Source organism: Oncorhynchus keta, chromosome 22 (assembly GCF_023373465.1).
Source record: "Oncorhynchus keta strain PuntledgeMale-10-30-2019 chromosome 22, Oket_V2, whole genome shotgun sequence".
In the NCBI taxonomy this organism is placed as follows: domain Eukaryota; kingdom Metazoa; phylum Chordata; class Actinopteri; order Salmoniformes; family Salmonidae; genus Oncorhynchus; species Oncorhynchus keta.
The window spans coordinates 53,574,975-53,588,609 of NC_068442.1; the positions used below are offsets into that span (position 1 = coordinate 53,574,975).

A 13,635-nucleotide genomic window follows, 5' to 3' on the forward strand; every position below is an offset into this window, starting at 1 on the left:
GCTGGAACAGAGAGTGAGATAGTGTCATCTCTGACCCCCAGTCATCACAGCCCTCTGTCCTGACCGTGCTGGAATAGAGAGTGAGATAGTGTCATCTCTGACCCCCAGTCATCACAGCCCTCTGTCCTGACCGTGCTGGAACAGAGAGTGAGATAGTGTCATCTCTGACCCCCAGTCATCACAGCCCTCTGTCCTGACCGTGCTGGAACAGAGAGTGAGATAGTGTCATCTCTGACCCCCAGTCATCACAGCCCTCTGTCCTGACCGTGCTGGAATAGAGAGTGAGATAGTGTCATCTCTGACCCCCAGTCATCACAGCCCTCTGTCCTGACCGTGCTGGAACAGAGAGTGAGATAGTGTCACCTCTGACCCCCAGTCATCACAGCCCTCTGTCCTGACCGTGCTGGAACAGAGAGTGAGATAGTGTCATCTCTGACCCCCAGTCATCACAGCCCTCTGTCCTGACCGTGCTGGAATAGAGAGTGAGATAGTGTCATCTCTGACCCCCAGTCCCCCTGAGTCATCACAGCCCTCTGTCCTGACCGTGCTGGAATAGAGAGTGAGATAGTGTCATCTCTGACCCCCAGTCATCACAGCCCTCTGTCCTGACCGTGCTGGAACAGAGAGTGAGATAGTGTCATCTCTGACCCCCAGTCATCACAGCCCTCTGTCCTGACCGTGCTGGAACAGAGAGTGAGATAGTGTCACCTCTGACCCCCAGTCATCACAGCCCTCTGTCCTGACCGTGCTGGAATAGAGAGTGAGATAGTGTCACCTCTGACCCCCAGTCATCACAGCCCTCTGTCCTGACCGTGCTGGAATAGAGAGTGAGATAGTGTCATCTCTGACCCCCAGTCATCACAGCCCTCTGTCCTGACCGTGCTGGAACAGAGAGTGAGATAGTGTCACCTCTGACCCCCAGTCATCACAGCCCTCTGTCCTGACCGTGCTGGAATAGAGAGTGAGATAGTGTCATCTCTGACCCCCAGTCATCACAGCCCTCTGTCCTGACCGTGCTGGAACAGAGAGTGAGATAGTGTCATCTCTGACCCCCAGTCATCACAGCCCTCTGTCCTGACCGTGCTGGAACAGAGAGTGAGATAGTGTCATCTCTGACCCCCAGTCATCACAGCCCTCTGTCCTGACCGTGCTGGAACAGAGAGTGAGATAGTGTCATCTCTGACCCCCAGTCATCACAGCCCTCTGTCCTGACCGTGCTGGAATAGAGAGTGAGATAGTGTCATCTCTGACCCCCCCAGTCATCACAGCCCTCTGTCCTGACCGTGCTGGAACAGAGAGTGAGATAGTGTCACCTCTGACCCCCAGTCATCACAGCCCTCTGTCCTGACCGTGCTGGAACAGAGAGTGAGATAGTGTCACCTCTGACCCCCAGTCATCACAGCCCTCTGTCCTGACCATGCTGGAACAGAGAGTGAGATAGTGTCACCTCTGACCCCCAGTCATCACAGCCCTCTGTCCTGACCGTGCTGGAATAGAGAGTGAGATAGTGTCACCTCTGACCCCCATCACAGCCCTCTGTCATCAACAGCCCTCTGTCCTGACCGTGCTGGAACAGAGAGTGAGATAGTGTCATCTCTGACCCCCAGTCATCACAGCCCTCTGTCCTGACCGTGCTGGAACAGAGAGTGAGATAGTGTCATCTCTGACCCCCAGTCATCACAGCCCTCTGTCCTGACCGTGCTGGAACAGAGAGTGAGATAGTGTCATCTCTGACCCCCAGTCATCACAGCCCTCTGTCCTGACCGTGCTGGAATAGAGAGTGAGATAGTGTCATCTCTGACCCCCAGTCATCACAGCCCTCTGTCCTGACCGTGCTGGAACAGAGAGTGAGATAGTGTCACCTCTGACCCCCAGTCATCACAGCCCTCTGTCCTGACCGTGCTGGAACAGAGAGTGAGATAGTGTCACCTCTGACCCCCAGTCATCACAGCCCTCTGTCCTGACCGTGCTGGAATAGAGAGTGAGATAGTGTCATCCTCTGACCCCACAGCCCTCTGTCCTGAGTCAATCACAGCCCCCAGTCTCTGTCCTGACCGTGCTGGAACAGAGAGTGAGATAGTGTCACCTCTGACCCCCAGTCATCACAGCCCTCTGTCCTGACCGTGCTGGAACAGAGAGTGAGATAGTGTCACCTCTGACCCCCAGTCATCACAGCCCTCTGTCCTGACCGTGCTGGAATAGAGAGTGAGATAGTGTCATCTCTGACCCCCAGTCATCACAGCCCTCTGTCCTGACCGTGCTGGAACAGAGAGTGAGATAGTGTCACCTCTGACCCCCAGTCATCACAGCCCTCTGTCCTGACCGTGCTGGAATAGAGAGTGAGATAGTGTCATCTCTGACCCCCAGTCATCACAGCCCTCTGTCCTGACCGTGCTGGAACAGAGAGTGAGATAGTGTCATCTCTGACCCCCCAGTCATCACAGCCCTCTGTCCTGACCGTGCTGGAACAGAGAGTGAGATAGTGTCATCTCTGACCCCCCAGTCATCACAGCCCTCTGTCCTGACCGTGCTGGAACAGAGAGTGAGATAGTGTCATCTCTGACCCCCCAGTCATCACAGCCCTCTGTCCTGACCGTGCTGGAATAGAGAGTGAGATAGTGTCATCTCTGACCCCCCAGTCATCACAGCCCTCTGTCCTGACCGTGCTGGAACAGAGAGTGAGATAGTGTCACCTCTGACCCCCAGTCATCACAGCCCTCTGTCCTGACCGTGCTGGAACAGAGAGTGAGATAGTGTCACCTCTGACCCCCAGTCATCACAGCCCTCTGTCCTGACCGTGCTGGAATAGAGAGTGAGATAGTGTCATCTCTGACCCCCAGTCATCAAAGCCCTCTGTCCTGACCGTGCTGGAATAGAGAGTGAGATAGTGTCATCTCTGACCCCCAGTCATCACAGCCCTCTGTCCTGACCGTGCTGGAATAGAGAGTGAGATAGTGTCATCTCTGACCCCCAGTCATCACAGCCCTCTGTCCTGACCGTGCTGGAATAGAGAGTGAGATAGTGTCATCTCTGACCCCCAGTCATCACAGCCCTCTGTCCTGACCGCGCTGGAACAGAGAGTGAGATAGTGTCATCTCTGACCCCCCAGTCATCACAGCCCTCTGTCCTGACCGTGCTGGAATAGAGAGTGAGATAGTGTCATCTCTGACCCCCAGTCATCACAGCCCTCTGTCCTGACCGTGCTGAAACAGAGAGTGAGATAGTGTCACCTCTGACCCCCAGTCATCACAGCCCTCTGTCCTGACCGTGCTGGAACAGAGAGTGAGATAGTGTCACCTCTGACCCCCAGTCATCACAGCCCTCTGTCCTGACCGTGCTGGAATAGAGAGTGAGATAGTGTCACCTCTGACCCCCAGTCATCACAGCCCTCTGTCCTGACCGTGCTGGAACAGAGAGTGAGATAGTGTCACCTCTGACCCCCAGTCATCACAGCCCTCTGTCCTGACCGTGCTGGAACAGAGAGTGAGATAGTGTCACCTCTGACCCCCAGTCATCACAGCCCTCTGTCCTGACCGTGCTGGAATAGAGAGTGAGATAGTGTCATCTCTGACCCCCAGTCATCACAGCCCTCTGTCCTGACCGTGCTGGAACAGAGAGTGAGATAGTGTCACCTCTGACCCCCAGTCATCACAGCCCTCTGTCCTGACCGTGCTGGAATAGAGAGTGAGATAGTGTCATCTCTGACCCCCAGTCATCACAGCCCTCTGTCCTGACCGTGCTGGAACAGAGAGTGAGATAGTGTCATCTCTGACCCCCAGTCATCACAGCCCTCTGTCCTGACCGTGCTGGAACAGAGAGTGAGATAGTGTCATCTCTGACCCCCAGTCATCACAGCCCTCTGTCCTGACCGTGCTGGAACAGAGAGTGAGATAGTGTCATCTCTGACCCCCAGTCATCACAGCCCTCTGTCCTGACCGTGCTGGAATAGAGAGTGAGATAGTGTCATCTCTGACCCCCAGTCATCACAGCCCTCTGTCCTGACCGTGCTGGAACAGAGAGTGAGATAGTGTCACCTCTGACCCCCAGTCATCACAGCCCTCTGTCCTGACCGTGCTGGAACAGAGAGTGAGATAGTGTCACCTCTGACCCCCAGTCATCACAGCCCTCTGTCCTGACCGTGCTGGAATAGAGAGTGAGATAGTGTCATCTCTGACCCCCGAGTCATCACAGCCCTCTGTCCTGACCGTGCTGGAACAGAGAGTGAGATAGTGTCACCTCTGACCCCCAGTCATCACAGCCCTCTGTCCTGACCGTGCTGGAACAGAGAGTGAGATAGTGTCATCTCTGACCCCCAGTCATCACAGCCCTCTGTCCTGACCGTGCTGGAACAGAGAGTGAGATAGTGTCATCTCTGACCCCCAGTCATCACAGCCCTCTGTCCTGACCATGCTGGAACAGAGAGTGAGATAGTGTCACCTCTGACCCCCAGTCATCACAGCCCTCTGTCCTGACCGTGCTGGAACAGAGAGTGAGATAGTGTCATCTCTGACCCCCAGTCATCACAGCCCTCTGCCCTGACCGTGCTGGAATAGAGAGTGAGATAGTGGAGCTGCGGGCACATGACACATCACCAGGTGAACTAAGATCAGGTGTTACCTGTTTCTGGAGCAGTGTGCGCAAAAAGTGACATCACGTGAAGAAACATTTTCAAAACATTTTTGATGTTTTTTATTTAACCAGTTGAGTCAATTAAAGAACAAATTCTTATTTAAAATGATTGTTTACCCCGACCAAACCTTCCCCTAAGCCGGATGACGCTGGGCCAACTCCCGATCAAGGCTGGTTGTGATACAGCACGGGATTGAACCAGGGTCTGTAGTGATACCTCTAGCACTGCAATGCCTTAGACCGCTGTGCCACTCAGGAGCACAACAATGAATATTGTGAAACAAAAACATAGAAACAGACTAACCAATGCACACCTGGATTGCCTCACAAGGATAGCAAAAAACAGACTATACATTTACAATGAATTATATTTCGCTCATCATGAGGTAACCCTTAAAATGGATCTTATACATGCGATGTTGCCCGATTTGATGTGTGCACGTATATATTTGTGATGTGCTGTACATCAAATCAATTGCATGTGCTCTGTTGCTCTGACGTTGCTCTCAAATTGATAATTGATACTATTGGAAGGAAATGTACTACAAATGAAAGCTTCTGTGAGGCCCACTGAATGATTGTCTCAACCCAAAGTGGGTAAACACTGCTCAATATGCATATACGCCAAAGAGCATATAGTAACACTGGTCAATATGCACAAGGCAGAAAGAAAGAGCCCATCTAGCTAGTAACACTGGTCAATATGCACAGGCATATACAGTATAGCCAAAGAGAAAGAGCCCATCTATAGCCAAAGAGAAAGAGCCAAAGAGAAAGAGCCCATCTAGCTAGTAACACTGGTCAATATGCACTGTAGCCAAAGAGAAAGAGCCCATCTATACTGTATAGCCAAAGAGAAAGAAAGCCCATCTAGCTAGTAACACTGGTCAATATGCACATATACAGTATAGCCAAAGAGAAAGAGCGCTATACACTGTATAGCCAAAGAGAAAGAGCCCATCTAGCTAGTAACACTGGTCAATATGCACGAGGCATATACTGTATAGCCAAAGAGAAAGAGCCTAGCTATCTAGCTAGTAACACTGGTCAATATGCACGAGGCATATACTGTATAACCAAAGAGAAAGAGCCCATCTAGCTAGTAACACTGGTCAATATGCACGAGGCATATACTGTATAGCCAAAGAGAAAGAGCCCATCTAGCTAGTAACACTGCTCAATATGCACCCATCTAGCTAGTAACAGGCATATACAGTATAGCCAAAGAGAAAGAGCCCATCTAGCTAGTAACACTGGTCAATATGCACGAGGCATATACTGTATAGCCAAAGAGAAAGAGCCCATCTAGCTAGTAACACTGGTCAATATGCACGAGGCATATACTGTATAGCCAAAGAGAAAGAGCCCATCTAGCTAGTAACACTGGTCAATATGCACGAGGCATATACTGTATAACCAAAGAGAAAGAGCCCATCTAGCTAGTAACACTGGTCAATATGCACGAGGCATATACTGTATAACCAAAGAGAAAGAGCCCATCTAGCTAGTAACACTGGTCAATATGCACGAGGCATATACAGTATAGCCAAAGAGAAAGAGCTCATCAAGCTAGTAAAATAAGCATTTCGCTGCACCTGCTATAACACTTGCAAATCTGTGTTACGCGACCAATAAACTTTGATTTGATCTACATAACAGAGATGATGATCCTATATTCTGGACTCGTAAAACGTTGAAATCGTCACAGATGCTCAATGAAGAAAAAAAAAAAAAGGCATGAAATTCACTTCCATAGCCGAGAGTGTTTTCTGTCATGCTATTGTTCTGTCATACAGCCCTCAGAGTAAGACAGTATTGTAGCGGTTGACAAATCTCCCCCATGTTTTCCCAGTCCTTTATTAAGTGGTATACCGGTATGTGTCATGGGTCATTATGTGTCATGGGTCATTATGTGTCATGGGTCATTATGTGTCATGGGTCGGTGATGTGGAAAAGGGAAACTAGGTGAGGGAAGTAGTCTCTATTCTAGTACCTCTTTCACAACTATAGGAGCATAGAAATAGAATGAATAGAACAGGCTTGGAAGCTACCAACCCTGATAATATGACCGGTAACCTCATGGGTACACTCTCAGATTATACTTCGATGATTGCCCCCATGGAGAAGTAACCACTAGTACCTGTTTCAGAACAATAGGGCTGTGTCTCATTACATCCAACTTTTACCCTACTTAGGGCCCGATTCCGATTTAGATATTGATACCTTTCCTAGACACGCCTTTCCTAGACACGCCTTTCCTAGACACGCCTTTCCGAGACACGCCTTTCCTAGTCACGCCTTTCCTAGACACGCCTTTCCTAGACACGCCTTTCCTAGACAAGCCTTTCCTACACACACCTTTCCTAGACACTCCTTTCTTAGACACGCCTTTCCTAGACACGCCTTTCCTAGACACGCCTTTCCTAGACACGCCTTTCCTAGACACGCCTTTCCTACACACGCCTTTCCTACACACGCCTTTCCTAGACACGCCTTTCCTAGACACGCCTTTCCTACACACGCCTTTCCTACACACACCTTTCCTAGACACTCCTTTCTTAGACACGCCTTTCCTAGACACGCCTTTCCTAGATAAGCCTTTCCTACACACGCCTTTCCTACACACGCCTTTCCTAGACAAGCCTTTCCTACACACGCCTTTCCTAGACACACCTTTCCTAGACACGCCTTTCCTAGACACACCTTTCCTAGACACACCTTTCCTAGACACACCTTTCCTAGACACACCTTGTGTGTCTACAGATACACTGTATTAATGAAGGTGGGTTGGAGGAGTGTCTACATATCATTAATATGGTGTATCTGTAGACACAGTAGACACACCTCCACTACACCTCCATTAATATGGTGTATCTGTAGACACGCCTCCAACACACCTCCATTAATATGGTGTATCTATAGACACACCTCCAACACACCTCCATTAATATGGTGTATCTATAGACACACCTCCAACACACCTCCATTAATATGGTGTATCTGTAGACACGCCTCCACCACACCTCCATTAATATGGTGTATCTGTAGACACGCCTCCACCACACCTCCATTAATATGGTGTATCTGTAGACACGCCTCCACCACACCTCCATTAATATGGTGTATCTATAGACACGCCTCCACCACACCTCCATTAATATGGTGTATCTGTAGACACGCCTCCATTAATATGGTGTATCTATAGACACGCCTCCAACACACCTCCATTAATATGGTGTATCTATAGACACGCCTCCAACACACCTCCATTAATATGGTGTTATAGACACGCCTGGTGCATCTAGACACGCTCCAACACACCCCCATTAATATGGTGTATCTATAGACACGCCTCCAACACACCTCCATTAATATGGTGTATCTATAGACACGCCTCCAACACACCTCCATTAATATGGTGTATGTATAGACACGCCTCCATTAATATGGTGCATCTATAGACACGCCTCCAACACACCCCCATTAATATGGTGTATCTGTAGACACGCCTCCACCACACCTCCATTAATATGGTGTATCTGTAGACACGCCTCCACCACGCCTCGCCCTTAACCCGGGTCGGGAATCGGCCCCTTAGTGCGCTACTGAAGACCATGGCCCATAGGGTTACAGTCAAAAGTGGTGCACTATATTGGGGTTATAGGGGGCCACTTTGAACACAGACTAGGAGTTGCCTAATTAAGCAATAAGGCCAGAGGAGGTGTGGCAAATGGCCGATATACCACGGCTAAGGGATGTTTAAAGCACGACGCAACACGGAGTGCCTTGACACTGCCCTTAGCCGTGGTATATTGGCCATATACCAAAAACCTCAGAGGTGCCTTATTGCTATTATAAACTGGTTACCAATGTAATTAGAGCAGTAAAAAATAAAATGTTTTGTCATACCAGTGGTATACGGTCTGATATACCATGGCTGTCAGCCAATCAGCATTCAGAGCTTGAACCACCCAGTTTATAATTGCGAATACTCTCCCTCTATTGTACTCACAGCTGAGTTGACGCTGTCCAACTGCACCATATTTACATTGTGAACGTACCTACCGACCATCTGTTCAGAGAGTTTCTGATAGAGGGGGTTGGATATACAAATGAGTTCATTGTGGTAAGGTGTCCTTCACTGAGTGACTGTAACATTCAAAACAAAACACAATTTGTACAAGTACTGGAGAGCAAATTTTGTGTCTTTATTATGAGGGGATTCAAAGGAAAGGCTCTGGGATGGCCCGGGGATGCATGTTGTGTAGGAAACTATGCAGATGACTGTGCTCAGACCATCTGAGTGCAACCACACGGTGAAACTGAACCCCTTATCAACTGAAAGACCACTGTGTAAAGGTCAAATTACTTCTGAACCCCATGAACACAGAACAACACACAAACTTTCATATTTTCAAATTGATTTTTTTTTATTATGAAAGATAATATATTTTTTAAAAATTGACGTGAATGCAAAAGCTGATAATAAATTAAACGCTCTGTTTGCAGACACTGGGGAAGGAGGAGGGTGGAGGGGGGGTCATCCTCGGGAGGCCATCTGTTAAGAGGGGGGTGGGGGGGGGGGCCAGCAGGAGGGAGTGGTTGGAGGGGGGTACCCTGGCTTCCACTGGGACGTCTGTCCTAGAGACAGCTGAACCAAATCCCACTGCACCAGCTGTGGGGAATTACGGCTGAAATAACCAATGGGGAAGAAGACAGGACCACTGGGGGCGGTTTCACTGCTTCTCAACAATGAAGGCTATCTTGTCAGAGTCAATACACACATGGACGCGTACTGGCTTCTCCAAATATACGTCCCAAACGCCACCCTGTTCCCTATATAGTGCACTACTTTAGACCAGAGCCCTATGGCACCCTATTCCCTATATAGTGCACTACTTTAGACCAGAGCCCTATGGAACCCTATTCCCTATATAGTACACTACTTTTAACCAGAGCCTGTAGGGACTAGGGTGCCATATTGGATACAGACCCAACTGTCTCTGAGCTGTTCTTTTAACAGTGTTGCCCGTTGACTGTGGGTGTCAACTGGTAATCTACACGTCATTGTTCAAAAGATGCAGATTATTATATCAGAGAGGAACTGTAAACACTCCATTGTTTATACAGTACACGTACATCCCTGCGTCTAGCGCGACCTAAAAAGTGTCAGCAGTTGGAAGCCTGCGCCAGGATTTCATCTCCCTGTTGGGGAAACAACAAAAAAATACATAACATTAGTGCGCATATAGCCATGATCACAAGTGAAGCTCAAATTAATATCTTCCAAATGTCATATGTTTCACTTTAGCTTTCAATCATCATAAATGTAATAACACAAGGTTAATGTGGCTGGAACAGAACATAAGCATAGAAACCACTCTACCTAAATTATAGGAGAAATTCCTTCTTTAATCACGTTTAGGATATCTCAACATGTTTTGATCACCAGAGGGGAGTTAGTAGGATTTATGTGTGGATGTTGAAATGTTTTGTACTACAGTACGCAACATCAGCAGGCCTTCCTTATACAGATGTAGGATTTTAATTTGAGCCAGTTTGCTACAGCAGGAAAATAATCCTGCAGCAATAGGAAACGTGAATAATAATTAATGGATCTTTTTTTGTTAGAGCAAATCAAGTCTGACATTCTAAAGTAAAAATGACAAACTTTAGAAGCCTTTTTAAAGCTTGAACTGAGAGCAAGAAAAGGGCGATCAAATTAAGATCCTACATCTGTAGACCAAAGCTACTGGTCGAAAGTAGTGCACTACATAAGGAATAGGGTGCCATTTGGACCTAACGATGAAGCAGATGATCCAACACAAGGTGAGGATTACTTACACGTTGCCACAACCAGGCACAAGACTCTCTTGATGCTGTGGTTTTGTCAGACTGAATTTCCTGAAGAAGGCCGGAAATTTCAGCATTTTTCTAGAGCGCTTCGATGTAGGGCTGAGAGAGAGAGAGAGAGAGAGAGAGAGAGAGAGAGAGAGAGAGAGAGAGAGAGAGAGAGAGAGAGAGAGAGAGAGAGAGAGAGAGAGAGAGAGAGAGAGAGAGAGAGAGAGAGAGAGAGAGAGAGAGAGAGAGAGAGAGAGAGAGAGAGAGAGATTTGGTGAGTAACAGACCAAAGTCAGTGTAGGAAGGTATTTGCCGTTAGGACATTGTTTGTGGTTAAAGGGGTATTATTGTTATTCAGTATTATTGTGTCATCACGATACTGTTTGCAGAATGGATACTGCTCACCATCTATGGGCTAACAAACACATGTGTTTCTAAATATCCAGACTCCTCTATTATGACACTGAGGATAGGGGCATGCCGGTCTGGAGGGCAAGACAGAGAATTTTCAAGATTTAGTAGTATTCTATAGTAAGTACTGTAGTACTCTAGTAAGTACTGTAGTATTCTATAGTAAACTATAGTATTCTATAGTAAGTACTCTAGTATTCTTATTAAATTGTTGTATTTGTTCATGTGGGTCAAGTGAAGAAGGCTCACCATTCTGCCTGTGAGGAGGCCTGTGTCTGTCTGTCAGCCTCCACTCTCTCCTCCTCCTCTTCTTCCTTCCCATCCTCCTCCTCCTCTTCTTCTTCCTTCACCTCCTCCTCCTCTTCTTTGCTCTCAGGTATGTATTCCCAGAGGCGAGAGTTGACCCACAGCGCCTCCTGAAGGCTGAGGCCGCGCCCTACACAGGTGGTCTGGCGGCACAGCGGGCAGCACACGGTGACCATGTCACTCTTGGGCTGGGACATGGTCTCTAAGCAGGTGGCACAGAAGGTGTGTCTACAGTGGAGCACCCGGGGGATCCGATCCTGACGAGAGTAGGGCTGATAACACACCCCACACTCCCTGTCCTCACACAGAACCATGGCCGGGCCGGACAGCGATAGCTGGACCTGGACTGGAAGAGCCTGGGTGGAGCAGCAAGACTGGAGTACTGGGGTTGGCGGGCCTACCTGGCTAGAGGAATGGAGGCCACGAAGGCTTATCTGGAGGTGGTTAGGCGGTAGGCCTGGCAAGGATACCTGGACCTGAGAAAGCCTGGTCTGGAGGGGCCTGGGTATAGGCTGCAGAGACTGGAGCACTGGGTAGCAGGGCTGGACCAAGATATACTGGAAATCTAACTAGATACTGGACACCTAACTAGATAAGGGACACCTAACTAGATACTGGACACCTAACTAGATAAGGGACACCTAACTAGATACTGGACACCTAACTAGATAAGGGACACCTAACTAGATACTGGACACCTAACTAGGCCGGCACTAAACCAGGTGGGGAGAAGACAGATTACCTGGCTGGATTGGTCTGTCTGTCTGTCTGTCTGTCTGTCTGTCTGTCTGTCTGTCTGTCTGTCTGTCTGTCTGTCTGTCTGTCTGTCTGTCTGTCTGTCTGTCTGTCTGTCTGTCTGTCTGTCTGAGAGGAAGAGGAGTCTCTGGGGAGATGGAGGTACTGCTGGGCCGGCAGAAGTTGGGCTAATGATTATTGTGTCCAAGTTTGTTTATTTTGTTATTACAGCTCTTCTCTGGTCCCCTCTCTCTCTCTGTGGTTAAAAACAAATCCAAATCAAATCAAATGTATTTATATAGCCCTTTGTACATCAGCTGATGTCTCAAAGTGCTGTATCAGTCATTATATCCTTTTCATTCAGAGATATACAAAATTAGTTAAATAATAAAGTAAAAGGCTGTATGTCCATAAACAGTTATAACGAGTTTTAGGTTTAACTGGTCTAAGAGGTTGTCACTCTCACATAAAACGTTATTATTAAAGTTCTCGCTAATACGTTTAAAAGGTTTCATCTTTAAATCTTCAATTAGATAATTAATTGTTACAAAAAAAATATTTATCATGACCATTTCTGTTCAAAATGAACATTTACACTAAAATTAAACTTCTAAATCAATCCCAAAAAGAAAGGCTACTTTTAAAATTAAATGTACTTACACTTAAATATGAAGGAATATTCCAGAAGGTTAAAGTGATGGTCCTGTCGTTGTTATATGATAGAGAGATAGAAACAGAAAGACTGCCTGCCTCCTTTTCAGTGTGTCTGTGTGTGTTGAGGGGGCAGTTTTGGGTTGTCTCTTTTCTAAGGGCAGGCCCAACCGGCACAGCAGCTGTGGCAGCCAGGGGATGGCCTGCCTGCCTGCCTGCCTGTGTGAAGGTTTACTAGCAGCCTGGAGGGGAGGAGGGGTGACTGGGCTCAAAGCTGTCTGACTGGCTGGGAGCTCACTCCCTTTGTTTAGGGTGCCTGACAGTGGGTGGTGGAGGGGGAGAGAATCCTTTTTGAGTTCAATACTTTACTGTTCAATTCTAATATTTTTTTTGTGGTTGTTGTTTTGTGTTTTTAATTGTTTATTAGTCTTGCTTTGGCAATGTAAACATATGTTTCCCATTCCAATAAAGCACATTTCAATTGAAAGAGAGAGATTATTTCACCATTATGGCCTATTTATTGCCTTACCTCCCTAATCTTACTACATTTGCACACACTGTATATAGCTTTTTCTATTGTGTTATTGACTGTACGTTTGTTTATCCCATGTGTATCCCAAAATGTAAACCCCAAATCCAAAGACTTATTTTCTCTATCTGCAGCAGAAATTGGGCTGATAATTATTGTGTCCCAGCTTGTTTATTTTGTTTTGCTGTTCTTGTCTCTGTGGTTAAAAAGATTCCGATACGGCTGTCTTCAGTCATTATATCCTTTACATCGTTTGAGATGAACGTATGAGTCTGATTTATATCGTATCCGGACTGAAAAGAAGGGCTCGTCCGGGATTTGAACCCGGGACCTCTCGCACCCAAAGCGAGAATCATACCCCTAGACCAACGAGCCACGATAAAAATAAAACAACATTTTACCAGATATAGATAGGTAACTATTTTACCAGATATAGATAGGTAACTAACTATACCTTCATTTTAAGACTGATTGGATACCACATATGGCACGGATTGGATACCACAAATGGCACTATTTAAATAACATCCGCA

The 13,635-nt window shown here is 47.5% G+C and overlaps 1 protein-coding gene and 1 non-coding gene across 3 annotated transcripts; both read right to left on the reverse strand.

Moving 5' to 3' along the window:
• Positions 1–8,838: 8,838 nt before the first annotated feature.
• im:7152348 (uncharacterized protein LOC559250 homolog) lies at positions 8,839–12,807 on the reverse strand. 2 transcript variants are annotated; one of them, XM_052475624.1, is made up of 5 exons: positions 12,583–12,807; positions 11,791–12,178; positions 11,131–11,752; positions 10,474–10,584; positions 8,839–9,834 (listed from the first exon to the last, which is right to left on the reverse strand). In XM_052475624.1, exons 3-5 carry the CDS (start codon positions 11,499–11,501, stop codon positions 9,789–9,791), a joined length of 528 nt encoding a protein of 175 aa, XP_052331584.1. In that variant the 5' UTR covers positions 11,502–11,752; positions 11,791–12,178; positions 12,583–12,807; the 3' UTR covers positions 8,839–9,788. The 2 variants fall into 2 exon arrangements, with proteins under 2 accessions (XP_052331584.1, XP_052331583.1); XM_052475623.1 differs by having other exon boundaries at positions 11,131–12,178.
• A 598-nt stretch (positions 12,808–13,405) lies between these two features.
• On the reverse strand, positions 13,406–13,477 carry trnap-ugg (transfer RNA proline (anticodon UGG)). The gene has a single exon. It is a non-coding gene; the product is annotated as a tRNA-Pro (tRNA).
• Positions 13,478–13,635: the final 158 nt, after the last annotated feature.

What these genes read in the sequence shown, in the direction of transcription:
- im:7152348 (XM_052475624.1), bottom strand. Translation starts at nt 11,501, where the DNA reads ATGGTTCTGTGTGAGGACAGGGAGTGTGGGGTGTGTTATCAGCCCTAC. An exon ending in GCCTCCTCACAGGCAGAATG is followed by an intron (nt 10,585 to 11,130) that starts GTGAGCCTTCTT and finishes TCTCTCTCTCAG; the next exon opens with CCCTACATCGAAGCGCTCTA. An exon ending in GTGCCTGGTTGTGGCAACGT is followed by an intron (nt 9,835 to 10,473) that starts GTAAGTAATCCT and finishes TTTCCCCAACAG; the next exon opens with GGAGATGAAATCCTGGCGCA.